The sequence below is a fragment of the Dermochelys coriacea genome, chromosome 6 (assembly GCF_009764565.3).
Source record: "Dermochelys coriacea isolate rDerCor1 chromosome 6, rDerCor1.pri.v4, whole genome shotgun sequence".
In the NCBI taxonomy this organism is placed as follows: Eukaryota; Metazoa; Chordata; order Testudines; family Dermochelyidae; genus Dermochelys; species Dermochelys coriacea.
The window spans coordinates 36,450,880-36,477,458 of NC_050073.1; the positions used below are offsets into that span (position 1 = coordinate 36,450,880).

A 26,579-nucleotide genomic window follows, 5' to 3' on the forward strand; every position below is an offset into this window, starting at 1 on the left:
AGATAAAAGCTGTGTTCTTTCTGGCTCACTGTATTATTACCAGTGTATGACTATGCAAGGTAGATTACACCCCCAGTGATCCCAGTGCATGCCTTGAATACCTTGGAGTTGCATGATTACAGCTGAAGAAAGAATTTGAGCCTACAGTTGGAACTTAGTTGACAATTCTGTTGACTGATAATGCATACATCAGAACAGACTCCAGCTCATTCTCCCATAGCTGCATTGACTCTGCATTGCAGAACTGGAGTAAAAAGGAGCACAAATTTTCTCTGTTGTTTTAACTCTGCAGATATAATTCAGAATATACACATGGGGAGAAATTCAACCTCATGCCGAGGATCAGAACAAGGTGTATACACCATTGAGTAAAAAGATACCATTTTTACACAGTCACTATTAGTCACTTTTCAAAGTAGAAATGTATTTTTAAGGATTCTTTCCCTCTGGCTTAGATTATCACTTTTTAATTTTTTAATTGGCCTTGAAATTAATTTGCATCCAAAAATAATATCCCCAAACGTGGAGTCACCAGCAGAATGACCCTGCTCAAAGTGTTTAAAATGTGGTTCTCAAGCTTTTTTCAAAACACGGAGCACACATCCTAGAGGAAATGTATTGTGGATGCCTCTCCTGCCATTCATGCATGTGCAGATAAATTCCCCTGCCAATTACAGCCTACTGGTAACTACAGCAATTGTTTACATGGAACATAATGTATTTTTTAGCTTCCTTTAGTGTGATTCATCAGCTGGAAACATGAAGGAACCCTGGCATGTCCCCAGCCAGCTCTCTGTGGGCTACCAGCAAGTGCTTCATGGACTACCTACAGTCTGGAGACCTCAGTTTTGGAACTACTGTTTAAAAGCTTGCCGTTGGTTCCTGTCTTTACTTCCCCCTCCCACATGACTCCTCTATTAACATTTCTGCACCTTCATAGTATCAAAAAGAAAGTCATGGTTTTATTGTGCATGTTGTCAACTCAGTACAGGGGCTAAAAAACCCACAGTGTACATAAAAAAGAACAGCTCATATTATACAGTAAAAAATGCAGCCATACGGAAGGTTTACTGTTCTGAAGGAAAACCATCCACCTATGGTACAACTTGGTGATATAAATGTGTGTGTATATATACAAACCAGCACTTTAAACCACATGCATCCCTGATGCAGCACAGAGGAGAACAGAAGGCCCATAAGCTCAAGAAGGGTCCAGAGGGTAGATGCTCATTTCTTTTCCACATGACATGAATGAGTCAGCAAAGACCCTACATAGTAAAAGTGGAGTGTGTCTCTTGTACGAAGTGTGGGATGAGTTGGAAACAAAGGTCCATGTGCCATAATTCTTGTCAATCATCCTATATTACCTCTGTAGTAGTAATTGTCAGCATGGACTCTATTGTCCTCATCAAAGAACAACCGTGGGGTGACAGCCAATGTGCCAGATGTGCTGCTACTGATTGGTGAAAGGGAACTGGGGGCAGTGATTAGTTGTAGGTGTTGCACTCAAATGATCCATAGGGCTGGTGCACATGTCTGTATTCCAAAAGGTCTTATTCATTCAGCACCTCTGGACCCAACCAGGAGGAAAAACTACAGCATGGAGGAAAAAAGGCGATGGCCCTTATCAGGTAAGATCTCTCCTTTATATGGGAAAGGGCGAATATAGTTCTAAATTCTTAGTTACTATTTTTTTTAAAAATACAACACTAAACTCGGAATCTGTTTAAACATTCAATAAGTTTCTTCCTGATCAAAACTGCATTTCCCTACAGGAAAAACAAAGGTATTTAAAGAAAATGTGAAATACTTCTAATGAGCCTAAGAACTAAGTCTTAGAAGTTCATTCCCAAAGTGATACTGCAATCTATTCAGAACAGTGAGGGGGTTCTTAAAATAAAATTGTAGTGACTAGCTCTTGCATTTAATGGTGCAGAGTTAGAGGCTATTTCTACCCCATTTCTGAGGTAATAAGCTGCTTTGTTTAAAAACATATTGGTGCAAGTTATTCAGCCAGAAAAAACCACAGTGACTTCATTAACGTGGTGAGAAACTGAACAGTCTGTGCCACACTGAGTCGTAAAAAATATCATAGTTCATCATGATTTTTTGTGAGATCTTCCCCATAATTGGTAGCTTGGCTGCCAACAAACATGTTCCAGTTTTCTAGAATCTCCTCTTTGGTTAACTTTTGATCCTGGGAGGAAAAAAAAAGTCTCCATTAGAACATTTTAAATACCAGGTAAAAGAAACATCAGTACAGGTTTCCAAGATGCCAAGTAGGAGAAAATTCTCCAGAGGCTGCAGACAGTGCGTGAAATGCTGGCCCCTAGTGGAAGTCAATGGCCTAACTCCCATTGATTTCACTAAGGTCTGCATTTCACTCAAAGTATGTCATAATTAACTGATTATCCTACACAGGATTTTCAGCAGTAGGAGTGTGCCCCTCCTCTACTTGTGCAACCTCACCTATGTTTTTAACTTTTTCTTTTTGATTATTAATATGAAAAATATTTTGTCTGTTTGTTTTTGGTGATGATGATCACCTACATTTAACAACTGAAGGTAAATCCTTCTAAATTCAGCTCTATATAAGGGAGTCTTGATCTTCCAAACTCCAGCAGTGGAGCATCAGCAGGGTTGGAGAGAGGGGAACAATCCTGCTGAGCAATGGCTCCTATCCAGGTGCTGCTGAATTATTAGTCCCCTGTCATAGTGGACACAGAAGGGATGGCCAGACCTTAAGCTGCAAATTTGTCTTACTTCTTACAGTCTTCTATTTTTCATCTCTCTCCTAGTTATCTCATAGTCCAGTTTAATATATAAATGTCCATGTCCATTTCAAAAGAGAAAAATCTGTTAGAATTTTTGGGTGTAGGGACATAGGTTGGAAAGCTCTCTAGCACTAGGTCAGCCAATGGGCCTACCTGAGTTCATAGTTATTTTATCAGGTATTCCTTTTGGTTTCTAACTTTTATCAACTCAAATTTATTTTGTTGCAGTAAGGCACTAGCAAAACCATTTTTATCATCTTTAGTTCTACTCAGACTGTACTAATAAGAAAAGTCATTAAGAATCATCTTTTGCTGGCTGACACTATGTAAAGGGAACCAGTTAAACTCTTAATATAACATTTATTAAATATACCAGAGCAATGAGTACCTTGTCTACGTCTGATTCATAGACTAAGTGCCTAGCTTCAGCTTGTGCGTGATCATAGTCTTGTGGGAGAATCCAGTGCCGAATCTCCTCTTTATCCATCTTCCCATCCTTGTTTATATCCCGAAAATCAGAAAACTGCTCACGTTCAGTAATTACCCAGTCAGGTTCTGGTCCACCTTCCTCATGTGCAAACATATCAGCTGGAGGGGAAACAAAAGGTTTCAAAGTCCTATTTAGCTTGCAAATTGTGCACAAAATGAAGGCAGGCTAGTAGTAGAAGTATCACAGTAATAGCTTGCACAGAGGTATTGTATGTTGTATGGGGCAGGGCATAGGTGGAAAAGGAATGGGCACATGGATATGCAGCTTGATTCACTCAAATGGCTTCACCATTGTTAGTTTTAGCCATTTTCATATCCCTCTTTTAGGATGCCTGTACAATGCCACTTAAGTTAATGGGCAGTCCCAGATGTAACTGAAAAGCAAATGGGCCCCAAATGTCTTCACCCAGTGATTTTTTTCCCCCCAGGTTACAGGCATGTGATGCTGTACAGCTCTTTTTCAGGATCCTCTCTTAATCTGCACTCATGCTCTTTCAAGATGAGCTCAGATGTACTGGGGAAGGGGGAGAGGACCCACAGCAGCATTGCATCTTGTCCCTGCCAGCAAGTGTCTTTGTCGATAACATCAGAATTCAACCAGAGAGTGGATGAGGGAATAAAAGAAGCAGGGAAACTTAAGGAAACAAAAATCTGCTAAATGGAACTGGTTGGCTTTTGTCCTGCTTTTATGGAAGTCTCTGTGTAAGAGAAATACAGCTGAGTAGATACGTTCCTTTTTTAACCCTGACTACTGAACAAACTGCAGCAAACTCTGCTGGAAGGTAAGGGGCTGCACTATACTAGGAAAGGATTAGAAGAGTTGTGATGCAGCATGAGTTGATGTACATCAGAGAGGTACCTACTGTGTGGAAACCACACCTTATGGACATGATACAGCTCACTCATCGGCGACCTGGGCTAGGGAAACAACTTGTGATAGACAGTGGATGATCAGTTCTGTTGCTCATTGCCCTGGTCCTCCCATCAGGACTTGCAGCAATCAACTCCCCCTCTCAGCGAGTCTCATTCTTTCCCACCCCCCACCTCTACCATTGTCCTGTTTAAAACTTTAACCTATTTTGTGGCCTTTGGTCGCAGCCCAGTGTGGTTTTGGTTATCAAGATTGTTCACATGTACCTTGAGGCCAGCTTCACCCATGTGAGGTGCAGGTGCAACCCTCTTGAGGATTTGCAATTAAAAATTAGCAATAAAAACCACATGCATGTACTGTATGAAGCTGGATTCTCCACTGCCATAAGTGAGCGTAACTCCCATGACATTAATGGAACTGCATATGCCCATTTTAGTGGGAATTTGGCCCACTCTGTCTAGGTGTCATAACACAAATGGAAATTTTTAGTTTCTAAACTTTCTTGGGACCTCCTCCAAAGCCTATTGAAGTCAATGGAGAAGGGTCAGTGCCTTCAATTGACTTTAGATTGGGCCATTGATGGGGGGAAAACATAAGCCGTGCAATGTCTGTGGGGGATTTTTTTTGTTTGTTTTTAATCTACACACAGCAAAAATGTGGTATGATGGACTATAGCCATTGTTTAGAACAACAAAAAATACTACTCTATTTTGTCTAATCAAAGCATATACGATAATTTAGGCACAGATTTTCCCAACTGTTCAAGAAAACTTCAAGAACCACACAATGTTACTCTTTATTTTATTTTCTAATAAGTGCAAGCACACAAGAGTTACATTGTTTATTTGAAGCAACTGACATGTCCTGTCAATTTGATTTTATCATCTTTGCCAGTGTGAGGTGGTCATGACAAGAACATTCTATGCTCCTATCTATAGGAGACAAGAGGAACCAGCATTCACATGGTAACGAATGTTGACAACTACCTTGTAATTATATGTAGGTATGTCACTGAATAAACTTAAATTACTGGGGAAATTATGCTGCTCTGTTATTTCAATCATACAAAAGCATTCACATCTTATGCTAAATATAATTTCAAGGAATAGAACCCCCTACCATTAATTAAGGTGTGGATATTGTTCCTGATTGTATGTGATGAAGTAATCTTTACAGTAGCATTAGAAACAGAAAGATTTTATCTGAGTTTGGTCCAATGCTTTTATGGTGCGACTTTCCTGATTAAAAAAATAAATCACCAAGGGGCAGAGTGAGACGCTAGCTTCAGTGTCAGCAAGACATTTCACAAGTGTAACACGTACATCCTGTACTGCTGAACCCCAGTCTTATGCTGCCACCATGCCTTCCTGGCTCTAAGAGCAAGAGAGCAAACAAAAAACCCAATGTGCCTGAAGTTTGACCAAAATAACTTGCAGGAAAAGACCTGCAATTTACTTTCCCATTCTGCTCCCTTTGTGCCACTAGCGTGGTGAACGGCTAACCTTTAATTCGGGTATTTCACAACTTTTGAGTGCTTGCCTTTGCAAACTTAATGTCTTGGTAACCGTTTATTTTTAATGCAAATACTTAAGTTTATAAAAATGTAAAAATTAAAAACCAAAAATTCCATCCTGTGGAACCATACTAATCCCCCACCCCCCATCATCATCAGGATTGGGATCTTTAGAGCTACACCACTGTCCTCTACTTGAGCTAACAGAATAATTGGTGGTAGTGTGATGAGGCGATTAAAAAATTAATCGTGATTAATCACGCAATTAAATTTTTTTGATTAATCGCATGATTAATCGCACTGTTAAAAATAATAGAATACCATTTATTTAAATATTTTTGGATGTCTTCTACATTTTCAAATGTATTGATTTCAATTACAACATAGAATACAAAGTGTACAGTGCTCATTTTATATTTATTTTTATTACAAATATTTGCACTGTAAAAAACAAAAGCAATAGTATTTTTCAATTCACCTCATACAAGTACTGTAGTGCAATCTCTTTATCATAGAAGTTGAACTTACAAATGTAGAATTATGTACAAAAAATAACTGCATTCAAAAATAAAAATGTAAAACTTCCAAGCCTACAAGTCCAATCGCTCAGAAAAAAAGTTTGTTTACATTTCCGGGAGATAATGCTGCCCGCTTCTTGTTTTACAGCATCACCTGAAAGTGAGAACAGGCGTTTGCCTGGCACTGTTGTAGCTGGCGTCACAAGATATTTATGTGTTAAAGATGCGCTAAAGATTTGTATGTCCCTTCATGCTTCGACCACCATTCCAGAGGACACGCGTCCATGCTGATGATGGGTTCTGCTCGATAACTATCCGAAGCAGTGCGGACCGACACATGTTCACTTTCATCATCTGAGTCAGATGCCAGCAGCAGAAGGTTGATTTTCTTTTTTGGTGGTTCGGGTTCTGTAGTTTCTGCATGGCAGTGTTGCTATTTTAAGACTCTGAAAGCATGCGCCACACCTCATCCCTCTCAGATTTTGGAAGGCACTTCAGATTCTTAAACCTTGGGTCTAGTGCTGCAGCTATCTTTAGAAATCTCACATTGGTACCTTCTTTGCATTTTGTCAAATTTGCAGTGAAAGTGTTCTTAAAACGAACAACATGTGCTGGGTCAGCATCCGAGACTGCTATAACATGAAATATATGGCAGAATGCGGGTAAAACAGAGAAGGAGACACACCATTCTCCCCCAAGGAGTTCAGTCAAAAACTTAACACATTTTTTTTAACAAGCGTCATCAGTATGGAAGCATGTCCTCCAGAATGGTGGCCAAAGCATTAAGGGGCATATGAATATCTGGCACGTAAATACCTTGTAATCCTGGCTACAAAAGTGCCATGAGAACGCCTGCTCTCACTTTCTGGTGACATTGTAAATAAGAAGCGGGCAATATTATCTCCTGTAAATGTAAATAAACGTGTTTGTCTTAACGATTGGCTGAACAAGAAGTAGGACTAAGTGGACTTGTATGTTCTAAAGTTTTACATTGTTTTGTCTGAGAGTGCAGTTATGTAAAAAAAAAAAATCTACATCTTGAAATTGCATTTTCAGGATTAAGAGATTGCACTAAAGTACTTGTATGAGGTGAATAGAAAAATACTATTTCTTTTGTTTATATTTTATTTCAAATATTTGCACTGTAAAAATGATAAAGTGAGCACTATACACTTTGTATTCTGTGTTGTAATTGAAATCAATATATTTGAAAATGTAGAAAAACATCCACAAATATTTAATACATTTCAATTTGTATTCTATTGCTTAACAGGGCGATTAAAACTGCAATTAATTGTGATTTATTTTTTTAATTCTGATTAATCTTTTTGAGTTCATCGTGTGAGTTAACTGCAGTTAATCGACAGTCCTAATTGGTAGCAGTAGAAGGCTGTTATCTTATATGGACTTGGCACTAGAACGAATGGAGAGGCCCATTTTGTCAGTGGGTTTCACAGCTATTTGCTAGACAGCAAAGGAATGATGAGACTCAGAAATAAAGGGTTCAATTCTGGTTGTAAGGGTGTGTTTGCTAACGGGTATAGACTCTTCTGCCCCAGTCTCTCCCTGTCCTCTTCTGCTTCTAGCCCCTGCCCAGCTTCTGCCCGTTTCCCTGCTGCCGGTCCCCAACCCCTGCTCCTGGCCTTCCCCAGCTCCTCCTCTTGTGTCCCCTCCCTGTCTCCTTTCCGTCTCCTCCCTCTGCTTCTGCCCCTTACCCAGCTCTTGCCAGGACCCCCTACCTCCAACAATCCCCAACCTGCTTGTATCCTTCCCCCTCCAGCTCTTGTTCTCCCCTTCCCTCCCCACAATTTTCCATCCTTGGCTCCTGTCTCACTGAGCATTTTGTTCTTATCCCACCCCAATATCCTGTCCCACCTCTGCTCCTGCTCTGGTCCACTTCCCTGCCACATGTCAACCCCTCCTCTGCCTATCCACTCTGCCTCCTCCACCTCGCAGTGCCTCTGCACTCGAGGAAGTCTCCTCCATGCTGCCTGGATTCCATCAGGGAAGCACTGACATCACAGCAGGGAGCCCAGGCTCTTGGGAGAAGCAACCTGTCCCTAGCTCAACCCCTACAGCCCAAAGATGGAGAATGATCACTTACTATGGGGATGGCACCTCAGCGGAACTGCGTGAGGATGAAGCATGGTCAGTGCAGATGGAATCTTCAGAGAATTTAGTTGCCAAATGCTAGCAAGACTGAGCATATATAAACTATATAAACTGTGATTTTTTTCCAGAGACTTGTAATTTGGCCATATTTTCACAGGTGTTGCAAAAGGCACATCTCTGATGAGAGGCTGACCCTTTCCACCCCCCCTCAACAAATTCAAGTCTTCACTCCAAAACATGAAAGGACTAGAGCATCACAAGGAAACAGTTGTGGGGGAGAAAATTAACATGGGAGAAACAACATTTTTCTCGGAAATGGCTGAACCATTTTAGCTGACTTCCCCAGGGGGGGAAAAAAAACCAAACACAACTTCTAGGCAGACATCGGGCATGGAAAAAAAAATCAGCCCTCACCATTTAGGTTTGCCAAAGTTATAAGAAACTAAAAACAGAGTCTTATAATGGAAAGCATTAGGCAACCTTTGCTATAGGTGTCACTATATGCCTAAAATTGAAAGAAACGATTTGGTTTTCTTTGTTTAAAATGACTGAGTATGGGCATGGGGGTGCTCTTCTTTGTGATATAAGTATTGACTTAGATTTGAGGTGATGGACTGGTGGAGTGGAGATTTCTAAAGTACTTGTGCTAAATGTTAAGGAGAATCAACTCCATTCCAGCACTTACCAATGTACTCGTCTTGATCCACAAAACCATCCTCGTTTTTGTCTATGTCCTCCAATGTTTCCTGGAAAACATTTTTTTGTCAAAATGATCAAGAAATAACAGAAAATTCCAAAAGCTGTCTTTATTACTGCATGCCACTTCTCAAAATTATCAAAACTGAAATCCTAAGGGAAATCCTGAGTTATTGTACCATGTTTGGCTTTCCTCACTGCCCTTTTGGAAGATTTCACATTTGGTATATGGCCTGCTTTAGTATTCCTGGTGCACAGAAATCTTGACACTGACCAACTCCAATGTGAGTTTTGTATTCAAAGGAATGCCCAGATCTCCTGTCAGACTGAAGAAATTCCATGCATCTGAATGGATTTGCCCACTTTGCTGTTAAACTATCTAGGTGGCACCAATCACTCTTGTATCTAGACACCAATTCCAAGTTTTAAGTAAGGGCTTGTCTATATACAAACTTGCACCAACACATATAAATCAGATTCTATTCACAACTCCTGCTATTCCGGTGAAAGTTGGTGCCATGGATACTTTTATTCCTTTTTTTTTAAACTCTCGTTAAATAAGAGTCCTATTTCAGTTTATTAATTTCACTGCAACTCTATGTGTAGACCAGCCCTAAAAGAAATGAATTCCATGAAGCACTTTCTTTTCTGTTCCTGGGTTGGCTATTATTTATGTGCATGCCTGTTTCTAAAATCCTTCACTGAAAGTTTAGGGAAGTGCATCAAGGCTCATCAGAGGAATAAAAACAAAGGGAATGCAATTGGTTTTACTCTACTTACTAAGACGACAATGTCTTTCATATGCTCAAACTCCTCCGGATGAAGAAAGGCAGTGAACTCCTCACGAGTGGCAGCTGAGTCTCCGTCTAGGTCTGCAGTTTTGAATCGCCTTTCATCCCTGGGCAGCATTTTTTTAAAACTGTGTTGATCAGTCGCATCTTGAAATTCTTCTGGATTTTCTAGAAATTAATTTGACAATCTCAGAAGTGTGCGTCTCTGAAAATATTTCTGCATTGTCTCCATACACTGCAATGATAGTGTATAGAAAAACCTGCTGAAATGCTTAGATCCTGTAAGGTTCTAAAATTACAATAGTTCATTGTCAGAATGGCTGCTAAAGTGTCAGGATTTCCCTCGTGAAATCTTAAATTCATGGCCAGCCATTAAAGTGTGTTTGCAATCACAGGGTTTGTGCTTATGAATGACTGGCTCAGTTTAGTAGTAATTGTGGTCTACAGGTGGACAAGTGGAATTTACCATGAACTAAGAAATTAAGAGTCTCTTAAGGTCCGCGAACAACCACTGTCGTTCAGATCCAGGTTAACTATGTATCTGCTAAGTCTTGTACAGAGCTTTAGACTGTTGCTGTATAGGGTTGATGAGGTAGTGAAGAGTCTGTATCCCAGCTTGTAGGATGGAGGTGTTTGTTCTGTTTTTTGAAATGATATTGTTGCATAGAATATACAGGATTTAGAGAAGTAAATTCCTCTGTTTAGCAGGGTATAGTGCTCCACCTTTGCCCCTTCCTGCTGAAAGTGCGTCTTTATAATGTTTAGGGCCTGATTCAAACTCCATGGAAGTCATTCTGCATCGATCTGTTGACACAGAAGCTTTTACCTCTCAGTCTTTATCTCTTAAGTCTGTGTCACTTAAGAGTCCCCAGTGCAGGTTTTTGCAAGCAAATTTTGATTTGATAACATTTTTCAATGATGGGAATTGGTTTCTGTTTACTCTATGCTTATGACTGTGAAATCCTTTATGTCTGGGCCAAGCAGCTTCAGGACTGTGATAAGCACAAAATTAACCGTGTCCCTGTGTTCCTGCACAAAGAGATTTCTTGACCAAGTCTGATTGTGTAAGGATTCCACTGGTCTCTTAAAGGTTATTAACGACGTGTGAGCAGTTTAGAAAAGCTCACTTATCTTTTTTGGTTTGGTTTGTTTTTAAAACATTTTTTAAAACATTTTTAAAGCATTATCTAGTATCTCTAAAAAGAAATCAAAGATTTTATATTGCAGATCTCAGCCATCCAGCATCACAGTGATGAATGCAGTATAAATTGCCTAGCTAGATTAAACTAATTGGTCTGCAAAAAATCCTTACCATCTCCAATTCCTACATCATGAATAAGGCTATGATTTGGTCACGGAAGTCACGGAAACCGTGATTTAAGTCCACAGTGGCTGGGAGCTGCAGGGGACCCCCACCTCTTGTGGTAGCTGGGAGCTGCGGGGTACCCCTGCCATCCAAAGCAGCCGGGGCCCCACAGCTCCCTAGCTGCCGTGGGCAGGGGCGGGTCCCCTGCAGCTCCCCACCTGCCACCGGTGAGGAGAGGATCTCCTGCAACTCCCCAGTCCCCGCTGCCATTGGGAAAATCCCCCAGAGCTCCCCCATCCCTGCAGGCAGTGGGGGACCCCCAGCAGCTCCCCCGCCTCTGTGGGTGGGCGTGGGGGGTGTCTCCCACAGCTTCTCAGCTGTTGTGGGCAGGTCCCTGTGGGTTCAGGGGAACCCCAGAACTCCCCAGCCACTGTGGATGCGGGGGTCCCCTACAGCTTGCAGCCTGGAGGGGGGAATCTCCCAGAACTCCTCAGTCCCAGGGCAGGGGGGATTCCCCAAAGCTCCCAGCCACAGCAGGGCAGGGTGCTGGATCCTCCTCCCTCCCCATTTTATCATGTACATTTTTAGTAAAATCAGGGACAGGTCAAGATTTCCATGAATTTTTGGTTATTGCTAGTTATCAGTCCATGACTTTTACTAAAAATGTCCATGACAAAAATAGCCTCAATCAGGAATGTTCCTTCTCCTGTTCTCCTTTCAGAGCCATCCATTCTTGTTCCACCATTCATATTTGTTAGATTTGTCAGTTGGTCTAGTTTTGGTTTTAAGGGAAGCGTCTTGTACCAATTTTTTTAAGCAACGATTCTGTGGGCACTTGAATAGAACTTTCTTGTCTTCCCCACAGCTTCTGCCTGACCAGATGGCTGCTGTGCTGAGAACGAGTTTGAAAGCACCTGCCTATGTCACCTTTTTTTACCCATACTTTTGCTTTCTGTCATACTTTTGCAAATCTGGAGCGGAGTAGAATCCTCAAATTCAGTGGAAGATTCCAGCCTGAAACTTCCCATTTCTTTCTATTACTGACCGTTTTTTTTTCCAGGCACAAGGCACAGAGCTCTTATAAAACATATTCAGTGAATAGCACATTGGGTTCTTCCAGTCCTCTCCCCCCCAACACAGGACTAGGAGCTACCTGGAAACGGTCAAATTCTCAAATTAAAGTATTTTGTGAGTTTAGTTTAATGTGATCTGTAAAAACCGTGTTCCAATATTTAGTATAGTGAAGCAATTTGCACTGTTCAATCTGATCTGCTCAATTTGTCCAGTTTTAGAAACAACAAAGCTGAAGAGACTAGGGAGATCTGGTTTCAGAAACTGGCAGACTCACTAATGTTTATTTAGCAGCTACCTCTCTTCGAGGTGGAACCTAAAAGTTATTTTTGTTTAAAACAATGAGATTTAAACTCAGTGGTATGAAACGAATGAGAATTCTAGAAACATAGCATCACTAAACTAATTGAAAATCTTGAAAAACAAATTTCAAAATGAAGGTGTTTATAGGCTCATCTGATTTTTAAATGACTACTTTGGGAAACGTTTTTGTGAATTTTAATTGTGCATTAAAACAAGATCAAGATATATTTACCGCTCTCTAAAGCCTGGCTCTCACAGGGTGAAATCTGTGTGTAGAAAGTCAGCACAAGACTGGGCACATCCTGAATCTCACGCCCTCAAAATGGGATCAAAGTGGTGCATAAGAATTGTGCTGAGCCTCTGAGCAGTGTGAGGTAGCCTTTGAGTTTGTAGGAGGCCTTTTCCCCCAAAATGAAAGTCAGTATGTTGACATATACTTCAATCAATACCTTCCTTCAAGCGCTTTGGATCTCTCTCTGATTACAACTTGCCCTAATTAAAGGACCTTCAGATGGTCTCCTTTGATCACATCTGAAATCTGTACTTTTTTTTACAAGATGTGCAGTAGAATATTTCAGTTGCATCTCATTTAACCTTTTGTCATCAGTTATGAACTTTTTTTCTTGTGTAATCATTTTAAAAACACATGTATGCCATTTTTATTTTAAAATAATTAAATGCAGAAGGAGTTAACTTTTTTCCCGAGTGAATTCAGTGCTTATGAAAAGGCTTGGGCTTATGGCCCTGGTGAGAATTGGAGTATCAATTGTAGCAGCACAAGTTTCCTCACCCCACCCAAATATGTATCAGCCACATGATGGAGGGTCCACTTCTATCTTGGAAGGAGAAGAGAACCCTATTCATTCAGGACCTGGCTTCCATTGGCTTTGCATCAGGCCCTCAGTCCAAAGTCTTGCTGTTGAAACTCCAACCAGAAGTGCTAGTTTCAATGGTGGACACTTGCCCAATAAGAACTGGACCAAGAAGCCCCGACCCCAACATATGCCATCCAATTTCTGTACGTGAAACACACTAAAACTCAACTGTTGAACTGTTGTCATATCAAACACATCAGATTAAATTTTCCACGGGAACAGAAGAAAAGAATCATGTCTTTCAAATATATTTTCAAATAAACATTGCTTTAGGGGTTTCCATTTATAATTGATCAGAATCTGCGGCATGTTCTGACAGAATAATTACATTCTATTTAGACCTTACATACAATTTTTAGCATCCAGACCATAACTTCAGAGAAACAATGCAGCAAATACTTACTAGTCTCTCAACATATTTCCTTTTAAAATAAAGGTTTAAAAATAACAACACAATTCCCTTAGTTTACTAATAGGAGCAGAAGTTTTTAATTTAGCTTTGAAATTTTATTCACTTATTTGTCCCCTCTTGAAATCCCTATGCATAGAGAAGGTGACCGTGGTGCAGATTGGCTATATTTTTCAAATGCACAACTGAGGAACTTTTGACCTTTGAACTATGTTAATTTACAATTTCATATGAGACTAGAATCTCCTAAGAGAGTTAGGTGCTTTTGTGATTTTGGTTGAAATTTCATGTCTATCTCCGTAAGGCTTCTTTGAAAATTCTAGCCTAAAATGTTGCCTTTTGACTAATCTTACCTAGATAATAACCATAGGTGGCTTGTTTGTATTCTTCCCAGGATATTTTGTTATCCTTGTTTAGGTCATAATCTCTCCAGACTTTAGCCACATTTTCGTAGATGTAGCGTTTCTGCACTCGCTTAATCCAGTTTTTCAATTCCTCTGTTGTGACGTAGCCATCATTGTTATTGTCTATTCTATCAACAATTTTCCTGCAAAGAGAGACACGTCTTTAACAGCTGGTAAAAAGAAATAAAATGCACATGCCAGTCCAGCTTTGCTAATCTACATGGGACCTTGACTGTGTCTGCCCTCCCTCCACAAAGAGGTACCAGCCAAAGATGCAGAGACATGCCCTATCACTAAGGCTTCATTATATTTACAGAATATACTATAGGACATTTGCTAGTACACCAACATCAATAATTAAAACTGAACTATCATTGTCAAAATTAATGGACCGAAGAACACTGGGTGAGGTATTCTCCTTAATTTTTTTTATTGTCTGATCACATAGGGGCAAATCTTCTGCTCGGTGTCCAGAGACAGTGTCCATGCTGAGCTGATAAGCGGAACATATCTTCACCCCAGGCCATAGAGAGCCTGTCATCTTGCACAATGGAGGCTCCTATAGCCCAAAGCCTAGGGGAGTTTCTGCACTCTCTTGGGTGGTCTCCTTGTAAGAGGGTATAAGGATTGGATGATCTACACAGGGCTTTATGCATGGCACAGGATATACAACACCTGCACAGTCCCTCCCCTCCAATCTTGCCCCCCACTTTTTTGGGGGGGAAGGAAAGAGGATCTGCACTAACTGTGCTGCCAGGAGACCCTCCGTAGCTATGGAGGCAGGGGCAGGATTGCTCTTTGTCACTAATTCATCACATTGAGTAATCTGCAATGGGTCTCCAGTCACTATTGCCCATTGATGTCAAAGCCTGCACCTGAGCATTGCTGAGAGCCCCTAAGTCAGTAGGAGTTCAGGGCCTCAGAAATTCTCAGGAACCTCTGCACCTTGCAGGATCAGGCCCTAAGCAAAGCTCTAATGTAGTCAAAAGCTAAGCTGCCAAACTATGCAAAGAGGGCAACTCCCTCAACCTTTTAGCTTATCCCAAAATAAATTTTCCACAAGTTATTTTCCTTACAGATTAAAAAAAGGAGATGGTATTTCATTATTCTATCAACTCAATGGCACAGTAGTAAGCCGTTGGGTTTTTTGTGCTTTCTGATGCATCTCGCTCACACACATCTATGCCTATACATTGCTCTCACTAGAGGTTTATTTGTAGGAAAACATTTGCAGTATATTTAAATCTCTCCATTACGCTCAACAGTGTAAAAACACTATGAAACCCCTTCTGTTTATACCTGCAAGGAGACCGACAACTTCAAGGCACAAGTAATTTTTTGGTATCAAACCATTCTCTTAAACTTTTTTTTTTTGGTTTTTTTTTGAGGGGTTTTAAGGACTTTTCTGCTGTGCTTAAAAAAGTACCTCTGATTTTACTGGTTTAATTTTTTACTACAGAAAAAAAAATGAAACATTTACTGTCCTATGAAATTTATCATCCCATCCCGTCTTTCCTTTTATAAAACAAGTTTTTAAAATAACTAAACACCAACAGAAATATTTCTACTGCAGAAACAGAGTTTTTTGTAATATTCCTCTGCAGTGGTTGTAACCCAATTATTGCAGCATTTTGCCAGGGCATGAGAATCTAAATGTGAAGGTGATGTGTTTATTTTCACATTCCAAGCTGAAAAAAATGCAAAAAGAAAACAGTATGAATAATGAATAGTACCTTTACTAATAACTAAAAGCAATGTGTGTTATAAAGAACACTGGTCAGGTCTTTTCCTTTTTTCAAATATTATTTTTAGTGTCCTTAATATTCAAAGTAGGATTCAAAAGAGCCAAATTCTGCTCTCAGATTCAGGAGCACAGTTCCCATTAAAGTCAATGGAAGTTGTGTGTGTTTTGCTAAGGGCAGAACTGTGCTCTTTGCATCTTATTCACTAGCTAAGGGTATGGCTACACTACGCAGCTTTTAGCAACATGGCTGCGCCAATAGAAGCTGCGTAGTGTAGATGCTGTTTGTCTGCAGGAGAGAGCTCTCCTGCCAACAAAGCGCTGTTCACACGGTGCTTTTCGTCAGTAAAACTTTTGTCGTTGGGAGGGGGGGTTAACACCCCTGAATGACAAAAGTTTTGTCCACGAAGTGCCAGTGTAGACAAAGCCTAAAGAAAATGTGCCCCAGGCTCTGATTCAGTAAGCACTTAAGCGTATGCCTTGTCAATCCCTAATCAGGAAAGCAGCAAATCACATACTTAAGTCCCATTGCCTTCAAGTTAAAGGTAAGCGCCTAGTTAACAGCCTTGCTTAATTGAGGCCTCTAAGGAACCTTAAAATAGAAAAATGCTCTATTAAACAATTTATATTAGGATATATTTATAGGAGAGAATTATCAGTTAATGGTGTATTTATGACAAGCAATAGAAATGTGTTTTCTGAAGGGATATTACACTCTAGTATACCTAAACTTTTTCCCTTGCAGTATTTCATTAAAACCACCTTGAATTATGCCTAGTGATTCTACCTTCTGGCCCAGGAACTAAATTTACTTTAAATCCCTTTACAATCTTTTCTTTCTCCCTCTCATAGCATTCATTACCTCTGTCTTCCCAGACCACAACTATTTGCAGGATGGCCACTAAAATACTATGACATAAAGCATATGCCAAAGATCACAGATGCACCAGCAAGATTTATATGAAAACTATTATTGGTATTAGTATACTTTGGGCACTGATCAATGGAAAAACGGGCCTCCTGCTCTTGAAATTAGGTTAATTAGTAGTCACTGAAGTCTCAGCTGCAAGGTGCTCCCAGATTGGCTTTATTTAATTCAGCCACCACCAAGCAATATAGAAGATCCTACAGAATTATCTAGTCTTCATTGACCCACAATGAGTTCAACGTAAGTGAGTTGGCTGACATTTCGGTCAATGAAGACTAGATAATTCTGTAGGATCTTTTATGGAGAAAGGGATGGGTGAGTCTGCTCCTTCCACCTAGGGCAGAAAATTGCTCTCCACCTAAACCAGTGTTCTTTTCTGAGCTATTTTAGTTCAATACCAAGTATAGGTTTTATTTAATTTTCAGCAATGATGTGTTTGATCTGCTATCATCATTGGATATGTAGCACATTACATCTTTACAGGTCTCATTACAGACGTAGGGTTGAGACACATGCAGAGTCTGTCTTCTGCATTCATAACCAAGACTTTTCTGAAGGGGAAAAAAGAAAGTGCTGCTAAATTTCACCTGAGAAATAGAAAAGAACATGTTACCTGATCGGCCAGCCTTTTTCTTTTTGTATGTATCCCTCAGTGAATCTCCTCTGAAAGTCTGACGCCACAATGGGACATATGCATCAATATCGTTGTCCCACAATGTGTTCAACCTAAGTGAACTGGCTGACATTTTGGTCTATAGTTAAAGGCTAAAAGTAACTGAAAGGCTTCTCTGCCAGAAGGCTAGGAAATATTTTACCCTCTTGTTATTTTTAACATTTCTTTGGTATCTCCAGAACTGGTCAGAGCCAAGAGCTGTGCTGCTTGTAGCCAGCATTGTTTATTTTTCCCTCAAGGGCATTCTTCTATTTTTCTAGCTCAATTGCATCTCTGCTATGATCAATATGAGTTCTGTCTGCTTTCCACTAAAATGAAGGTGGATAAGAAACAAAGTCTTGTCTTTTTAAGATGATGTGGCAAGCGAGCAATAGCCTTCTGACTGCTTTGCAATGCTGCTAAAATTCATTCTTCAATCACAGAAGTTGTAGTGGCCCCATTTGAAGTGATTAATTCTTTAACAAAGTGAAAATTCAAAGGTCTCACAGCCACAACGCTACAGAACCAAAATTATATGCAATACTTGTTAAGCTGTCCCCACAAGCCCACAAAACGAAAAACCTCTTTCTCTCAAGGCTAAAGGGCCTGCTGCACCAAACCTCATATAGTCCCACCATATAAACCTCAGTGGACCTATGTTCAATATAAGCATTTAGGGGAACAGCCTGCCCCCCAGCTCTTTAGCAGTGAAATCAGTTCAGTTCTGTTGTCAAAGGGAGGGCAAATCTGGAGGGATAAGCAGAAAGTGCACAGAATCTGCAAGTGCAGAACCTTGCACATATATGGTAGAGGGGACATTTGGAGATGAAACAAGGATGGGCCAGACAACTCACAACTACAGTGTGAGCTGAAAGGGGAGGGATTCTGAACCTCAGCCTTTTGTGCTTATGCCTGGTTGCTGGTTTGGGTGCCACTGCTGGCTTCTGGCCTGTTCTGATGCACAGCAGCAAGATTTGCCACATTGGGCCCATATATGGTGTCAGAAGCTCAGCAAGCATCTTGCTACCAATAAACAACAGACTTGAATGTCTTATCGAACTAGGATCAGACTACACAGCAGCTTTATCACTGGACTGGCCTGGAAGGCCTACATGACTCTACAGCTTATTTATCTGTTGTTTTTTTCCCCCCGCCAGGAAAATTTTTCTTCACTAGTAGATGAGCCTAAGTTTAGAGTATATTAGTCAACTCTCTTTTGCGTGACAGCAACAGCAGAACACGGCTTTTTTAGGCCATGTCTACAATACAGGCACTACAGCAGCATAGCTGCAGTTGAGCAGATCTGCTGCTGTAGTGCCATAGTGTAGACACATCCTACAGAGACAAAAGGAGTTTTCTGTTACTGTAGTTAATCCCCCTCGCAAAGGCACTAGCTAGGTCGATGGAAGAATTCTTCTCTCAGTCTGATGCTGTCTACACCAGAGGTTAGGCTGGCTTAACTATGGCACTCAATGTTGTGAATTTTTCACACTTCTGAGTGCCAGAGCTATGTCAACCTAATTTTTAAGTGTAGACCAGGCCTAAGTGTTTCCATTATAAATCAATGGTATACAGCAGACTTTGTTATGTTTATACCCATCTATTTGTGTGAGAATTACTTGTTAAAGAAGCTGTACTCAGTTTCCTTAAAAAGTTGGGTCCTGAATATTTTTATGCTGAATGAAAAGTGTTTAAAAATAATGTTTTTAATTAAATCTGTCCTCCTCCTTAAAGCCAACAGCTTGCTGAAAAGTGATACCATTTGTTACCAAAGCTGCAGGGGATCCTAGCATTAAAAAGTGTAAGGTATTTTCTGTTCTGATTTAATAATAAGCATCTTTTAAATATTTAAAGTTCCTCTTCTGTTGCAATAGTTATTTTAATCAAAAGTGTGAAAAGCAGCAAAAGGCCTAAAAATGCCCAATCGTGTTAGAAGCTTTATTTACAGTTTGTGTCCTGTGATGTGTTTTCCACCTTGAGACTGTTCAAAATGCTGGTAAGCATACTCCTGGGGGAATTCTGTGCCAAAAAATGAAAAATTCTGTGCACAATATTTTAAAATTCTGCAAAATTCTGCACATTTTATTTGTCAAAATAATGCAATATAATCATGCAAGTTTCTATTATTTTGGTAAATTATTTAAAATACAGTACAATGGATGAAGAATGGGAATGGGGAGCATTGGAGGAAATCTCCAAACTATCTTTGTCTAATAGTAATGTAGCTAGGTTTGACCCTTTATTTCTAGTTGTTAGTCAACAAATATATGCAGCCATATTCTCAGTGTTAAATCATAGGAACTGAAGAGCAAGTGAGGGCTGGGGAAATCAAATTCACAATTTATATTGGCTCCAGAAAGGTAAGTAGCATACAGTTCATGGAGCACATTTTGATAGGAATTTTTTTCAGTCCAAAAATTTAGACCAGTTCTAATCACTAAAGCACCATAAGCATTTATAAGGCCATCCTGTCCTGGCAACATAAAGGAGCCTTTTACACCTGTTTTATACTCATGGGGGAATTCACAAAGACAATGGGAACAATTCACTAAGCAGACAGGCTGCTACATTCTGCTCTGCCCCACACCCACCTCCTCAGAAATACCGCACAGCCCTGCCTCTCCACGCCAAGCATGCCACAATAGCGAGCAAGAAGGACAGAGTGTCTCTCTCCCTTTCACATGCACGACTGCCCAGCCCTCCCCGACACCCCAGTGGAGATTTAAGTCTTTATCGGCTGCTCCGGGGGCCCGAACCAACCAGCCTGTGCTGCCGGAGAGAGGCACATGACCACTCTTGTGGGCTTCCCTTTGCTTCCCAACCAGAAGTCATTTTTCTGCAGGGAAGCAAAGAAATCTGCAAGGAACGTGAATTCTGTGCATATGAAGTGACACAGAATTCCCCCAGGAGTATAAGCAAAACCATTTCAGGATTCTTTTAAGAAACATACAATAAACCCATTTCTCAGAAATGCTGGATCAGGCCAATGTTCCCTTAAACACACTTTAAATTCTATTCTTTGTGGCTTTGATAGTCCAAGCACATTGCACACAACAAGGACTCCTTGCATCGCTCCATTATCTCCCACAAACTCCCTGTGGGCCACCCTCTCCCTATATTTCACGGATTCCCTGCAACCCCCATCACACCTCCTCACCAGTGGTGGATTTCCCGTGAAACAAACTTTGCGGTGTCACGGGGCCCCCAAAATGCAGGACAAATCTGACAAATGACTGAATTAGAAGGCATCCTACTCCATACAACCCATCAATCAAAAAGCAAAACTATGCCTCTGTAATTATAGCTGAAGTTGGAGCCCTAGAGATTAGCTTATGGTCCATTTCTCCTTTATGCATATTACTCTCATATAGAGTGATGTAAATGCTTATGAGAATTTCCTGTGAATTCTCCCATCATTGGGGAAAAACAAGTCTGAACCCCACAACAGGGGGCCAGGAATCCATCTACCAAACCTCCAGCTACCCAAAGTGCACTGGGGGCAAGCAGCAGTTAGTCTGTCAGCAGATGAGTTGGGGAGAGACTTGTTTTGATAGCAAAAATGCAGTAGATGTTTTCTTTATCAGGGAGTATTGAAATTCTGCTTGGACAGGAAGTCACAAACCATCCTGCCCTAGAGGAGTCTGAAATTTGAGATACCAAGGTTGATTTTTTTTCTTTAAATATTGTACAGACTCATGGATGCTGCCAAAGAAAGGCAGGTGCAGGATCAAATTACACTAATGGTTAACGATCAACAATGCTATGAAAATCAAAGAGCAATGGGTGTGTCTGATTCTGAAAATGAGAAAAGTAGAGATTAGAAAAGGCATTGCAACATCATCCATTTTAAAGAAACCATGTAAATAACTACGGAGGAGGAGGTGGAGAAACGAAAAGATGGTTCAAACATCTCTGTATTAGGTATTCCTATGTTTCCATATTTAATTCATGGATGTTTAAACTGTGGAACTTCCTCTTTTGAGGCTGCACTCAGTTCTGGATTCAACTTTCAAAACCCAGGCAGTATGGACAGTAGGAGACAGGAGAAGCATGTTCGAAGCTGTCCTACCTTAGGTGATATTTAGTCATTGAGCAACATTCCAGTACACATTCTTGTTCCTCAGATCTCTGTGTCCAAGGGAACAAACAAAGGGAGTGGTGTAATATCCTAACTGAAGCTCAGTTTAAAATGGATATAATATGAACCATATGTGCCAGAGACCAGAGTTCAGGTCCTCAGCTGAGTGCTGTGCTAGCTTTTTATTGGCCATAAGTTAATGTGACTAAGTGTTGATAATGGAATCCTGTATAGGATCAGAATGCCTGAAAGAGTGCCTGCTGCCCTGCATTCCAGTATGGTTTGGTGATGCTGAACTTCATAGAGTATAATCTAGAAAGTATGCGAGGCAGGGCCTTCTTCATCCGGGGAACCAAAACTCTGGAATTCATAGATTCCAAGGCCAGGAGGGACCTTTGTGATCATCTAGTCTGATCTCCTGTATAACAGAGACCATAAACTCCCCTAGTGCAGATCTTTTAGAAAAACCTCCAAACTTGATTTTAAAATTGCCAGTGATGGAGAATCCACCACGACCATTTGTAAATTATCCCCTCAATCCCCACAATGCATTGGCAGTATTCTTGTGAGAGAGACTGAAGATTGCTGAGTATCCTGTTTAGTATGCTATTTATTGTAGGACTGGTTTAGTGCCTTTATGCATGTGTCTGTCTGTATCTCCTCTACATGATACATGGGGTGAAAACGGAAATAATTGAAAATTGAATTTAACTTTGTGTTGATTTAGAATATTAAATTTACTGCATACTATTTATATATAATTACATGGAGCTCCTGTTTCCTTCTATGGGAAAAGTAGTAAAGGCTTGTCTGCACAAGAAAGCTGAACAAGTTATACCTGTACTGCTATTCCTATATGGGAAGGTGAATAACTACTGGTATAAGGCACCAATATACAACTTAATACCAATAATTATACTAGTATAATTTTCAAATGTAGCCCAGGCCTCAAAGTTATTCCAGTTTAAACTAAGAAAGCCCAAGATGTTAATATATGTGAATCAGAGAGACGGTTTGCTTTTTTATGTTGGGAGTACTGAGTACTAATGCCTTTGAATAATTTGGACAAGTTACCCATTTATGATAATTATGTTTTCAATATTTTTGTTACAGCACCTATTATTACTTGTATTTCAGTATCACTCAACAGGATCACAGACCTATTTTGCTTAGTACTATCCGAGACAGTCCTTACTCCAAAGAGCTTACACTCACATCTGAAATAAGATGCAATGAGTAAGGATAACAAACAAGGCAAGGGAAGGGGGAGGAAGGCTGAGGCTAATGGTAATGCAGTCATATGGTTCCACAGGATAGCTTGATGCACAACTTGAGGCTTAAAATAATATGAAAATGTTTTTCCTTTACTAAATCAAGAAAATCAGCTGTCTTCAACTGCCATAAACCTACCTATTCTATAGACGTCAGAACAGAAGTGGGTCTTAAGGAGGGATCAGAAGGATGAGAAGGCGATGGACTAGATCAGGGAGCATGTCCCAAGAAGAAGGAGCAGCGTGGAAGAAAGAACAGGTACGCTGTGGGAGAGGTGGACAAAGCTACCATAGTTAGCAAGGGGAGGGGGCAACATTATAAGTAAGGCTGCGAGTCTGTCACGGATTCCATGATTTTCTGGGACCTCCATGACTTCTGCAGCAGCCGGTGCGACTGACCTCAGGACCATCCGAACAGCTCAACGGGCTCCCAGGCCAGCCGCCTGGGATAGGTACAGGGGCCGCCTTGCCCTCTCCGCAGCACCAGCAGTGGTCTGCGCTGCCCCCCCCAGCACCAGTGGCTGTCCCAGGCTGCGTGCTGCCACCCTCCCCCAGCACCAGCAGGGGTCCCAGGCTGCACGCCGCCTCCTCCCCAAACCCCCTCCCATCAGCAGCATTGCAGGGCCACCCCCTGCCCCAGAGCACCGGCAACACCCCCAGACTCCCCCTCCAGAGCACCCAAGATTTAGTTCGGTATATAGTACAAGTCATGGACAGGTCATGGGCCCTGAATTTTTGTTTACTGCCTGTGACCTTCCACAACTTTTCCTAAAAATACTGATGACTAAATCTTGGCCTTAATTGTAAGTCATGAACAGGCAAGTTGTAACGGGTAGCAAAAGTGAGAACAAGACGCTTAGACAGTTAACAGAGATGCAAAGTGAGGACTGACACAGTAAGTGCAATAGGCCAGCAGGTTTCAGAGTAGCAGCCGTGTTAGTCTGTATTTGCAAAAAGAAGAAGAGTACTTGTGGCACCTTAGAGACTAACAAATTTACGATTGCATCTGATGAAGTGAGCTGTAGCTCACGAAAGCTTATGCTCAAATAAATTTGTTAGTCTCTAAGGTGCCACAAGTACTCCTTTTCTTTAGGCCAGCAGGGTGACTTTAACAGCTGCATTTTAAATGGACTGGACAAGGCTGAGCAGGTGCAGAGGGAGGTGCAAGCAGCGCATGTGGGGGATGGGAGAAGGCATGGTCGAATAGTATAGTGGATCTAGTGCTTGGTGCAGTGCTGCATGTACCTATCCTCAGCTGGAGGAAGAGGCACTTCAGTGCAAGGCCAGAAAAGTTGGGAGAGAGAAAGAGAAACGATCATTTAAACAGAGGGAGTGAAACCAAGCCTTGAGTTTTCAGCATTTGTTCGTAAAATCAATGTGGGCTCGGGGAGGAGAGGCGGTGGTCAAACACGTTACCCTGTAAAGTTCAATGTTGGCAGACAACTTTTCCCCTGAGTGGATGGGCAGTGCTCTGAAACGACTAGAGCCACTGGAGATGGGCTCGAGAAAGCCCTGTCACTCAGCAAACCCTTCCTTGGGCGGCCCCAGAGATCTCTTGCAAGGGAGGAATTTGCGAGCTCTGCCTAATGCCCGCGGCACTTGACTTAATTCTCACTCCTGACCAGTGCCACACAACCCTTCCCGCCTGGCCTTAGCTCGGGGACGAAGTTTCCGGTACAAAAACACAAAGAGAAAGAAAGGTCAAAACTTTTGGCTCTGAAGCGTCTTCCCGGCTCTTTTCCTGCTGAAATAATCCAGTGCAGTGATACCCCGGGACCTCCCCTCTGCCACGTTATCGGCGCTTCATGGGGCGGGGGACACGCCTCCTCGGTCCTCTCTGCCGCTGCTGCAGTGAGTGAGGCTCCAAGGCTGGGAAAGCCTCTATTTCCTTACACTAGGGGCTGTTGCAACATGGGTGTAAGCCACAGAAAGCATTTCCCTCTCCAGTAAAAGCTCGTGAGGTTTTAAGAGCTCGCGCTCAGCCAGCCTACAGTTACAGAAACACATGCAGGTTCTTGCTGGTGCAACGCCCTATTATGATTTCGATACCCGCATTTCATTGCCGCTTTTTTTTTTTAAAAAGTTATGGACTAAGCTACTGCGGCACTGTCCCCGTAATACATCTCCTTGGAGAGGCCGTTCCCTTCCTCTCCTAGGAACCCATCTTACCCTAAAAAGAAAAGGAGGACTTGTGGCACCTTAGAGACTAACAAATTTATTAGAGCATAATTAGTTAGTCTCTAAGGTGCCACAAGTCCTCCTTTTCTTTTTGCGAATACAGAGTAACACGGCTGCTACTCTGAAACCCATCTTACCCTAGTTTCTCTTTGCTTTCTTCTGGGGTGAGCTGATCGAAAGTCTTGGCTTCCTCCTTGCCCAGAAAAGCTTCGTGGTCATACTGGAAGCTTTGGTTATCTTCGTGCAGCTGATCGCTGAGCTGAGGGTCTGGATGAACGACCCTCTCCTTCCTGAGAGTGGGCTTGCTGAGTGACCCTCCTGTGCAAAGCAGCAGCACGAAGCAGCAGGCAGCCTGGAAGCCCATTTCTCTGGTCCTAGCAAGGCGGGATCCGCCACAGCCCGGGGGAAAGAAAGAGAGAGAAAAGTGCTACATGAGCTTGTTACAAATAAGGAATCAGGGGAGGCGAAATGTCAACGTATGACACATGGATCAAGTCATCCAACTTGCTGCATCACCTCCAAAAGCGCCGGCACGCGTGAGACCTTTGTACCGGTCCCTACACGCAGCAGCTGAGCCTGGTACCCTTCACCTCCCAAGCCCACACACTCGCACTCCCCGCATCTGGACAGACAGCAAGCGTGGAGCTGTACTTCGCCACCAGCACCCCTTGCAACATACCAGCTGTTGCTGAGAGTCTATCGCCCAAGCAGCCCTAGGAATGCAACTGCAAGTTGCAAATGACCCACTCCGGGCTGTGATCACAAGCCCCTCAGCCTCCCCCCCCCCACCAGCCACGCGAGAGCTTGCAAGGAAAGGTTGCTCTGCCCCGAGATGTTACAGCGCTTGCTATTGGGCAGGGAGGCTCTGTGCCTGCTGGAGGGGGCTGAATCGCCACGTTTGCAGGGTGGCTCGGGGTTCCCCACCAAGGTTGCAAAGAGCGCTGGATTTGAGCTGCGCGGGGTGTAAGGTTTCCGTTGGGGGAGTTCCCGGCTCCAGCCTAAGAACAGCTCAGTTGCTCTGTATAAACCAGATGAAGTTTGACAAACTTGTTTTCACTCACCAAACACTCTAAAGTTTGCAGCCACACAGCGACAGCAGGAAGCGAACGAGGGGTCTTGCAAACCCGCTGTATTGTTTTGTGACCCTGGCAAGCTGACAAAGATCAGAGCTAATTGCAGATCCTCACGGACTGCAACAGGAACCTTCTCTGCAGCCTCGCAGCTTGTACCGCAACAACAGCACATCGCCACAAATCTCATCCATCTACAGGGAGATCCCTTATTTGGGATCGGTTTAAGGCAGGTGAAGCCTTTTGCTGTGTATTCGAGGGACGTTTAAATTCTCAGCCCGGCTGCAGGAGTAATGTTCTCTGCAGCCTCGCAGCTAGCCCTGGAGATCATCCCAGGCCTGCTTCAGTGAGGTATTGATTACCGGTGAGTTTGGAGTTGTCTCTCCTGACAAACTCAGCACCACAGTTGGCTGGGCTGGTTCATCATTTATTTATGTATTTATTTATGACTGTGCCTTTTCAGTGTAGGTCAAATACATAAAAGTCCTGATCACTATTTTCCTCTCCTGTCAATTTAACCCTGTTGCAC

General features: G+C 41.9%; 1 protein-coding gene and 1 long non-coding RNA gene across 4 annotated transcripts in view; one reads left to right on the plus strand and one right to left on the minus strand.

Annotated features, from left to right (window-relative positions):
* Positions 1-594: 594 nt before the first annotated feature.
* RCN1 (reticulocalbin 1) lies at positions 595-26,172 on the minus strand. Of its 3 annotated transcripts, none has more exons than XM_038405946.2 (7): positions 26,042-26,172; positions 25,118-25,354; positions 14,082-14,275; positions 9,754-9,932; positions 8,963-9,023; positions 3,163-3,362; positions 595-2,197 (listed from the first exon to the last, which is right to left on the minus strand). In XM_038405946.2, exons 2-7 carry the CDS (start codon positions 25,342-25,344, stop codon positions 2,090-2,092), a joined length of 969 nt encoding a protein of 322 aa, XP_038261874.1. In that variant the 5' UTR covers positions 25,345-25,354; positions 26,042-26,172; the 3' UTR covers positions 595-2,089. The 3 variants fall into 3 exon arrangements, with proteins under 3 accessions (XP_038261874.1, XP_038261873.1, XP_043372650.1); XM_038405945.2 differs by lacking the exon at positions 26,042-26,172 and adding an exon at positions 25,660-25,799; XM_043516715.1 differs by lacking the exon at positions 26,042-26,172 and adding an exon at positions 25,485-25,650.
* Positions 25,789-26,579, plus strand: part of LOC122460658 — a 125,052-nt gene continuing 124,261 nt past the window's right edge. The window contains exon 1 of the long non-coding RNA XR_006282107.1: positions 25,789-26,414. This is a non-coding gene — a long non-coding RNA (uncharacterized LOC122460658). The remainder of the gene's footprint in view (positions 26,415-26,579) is intronic.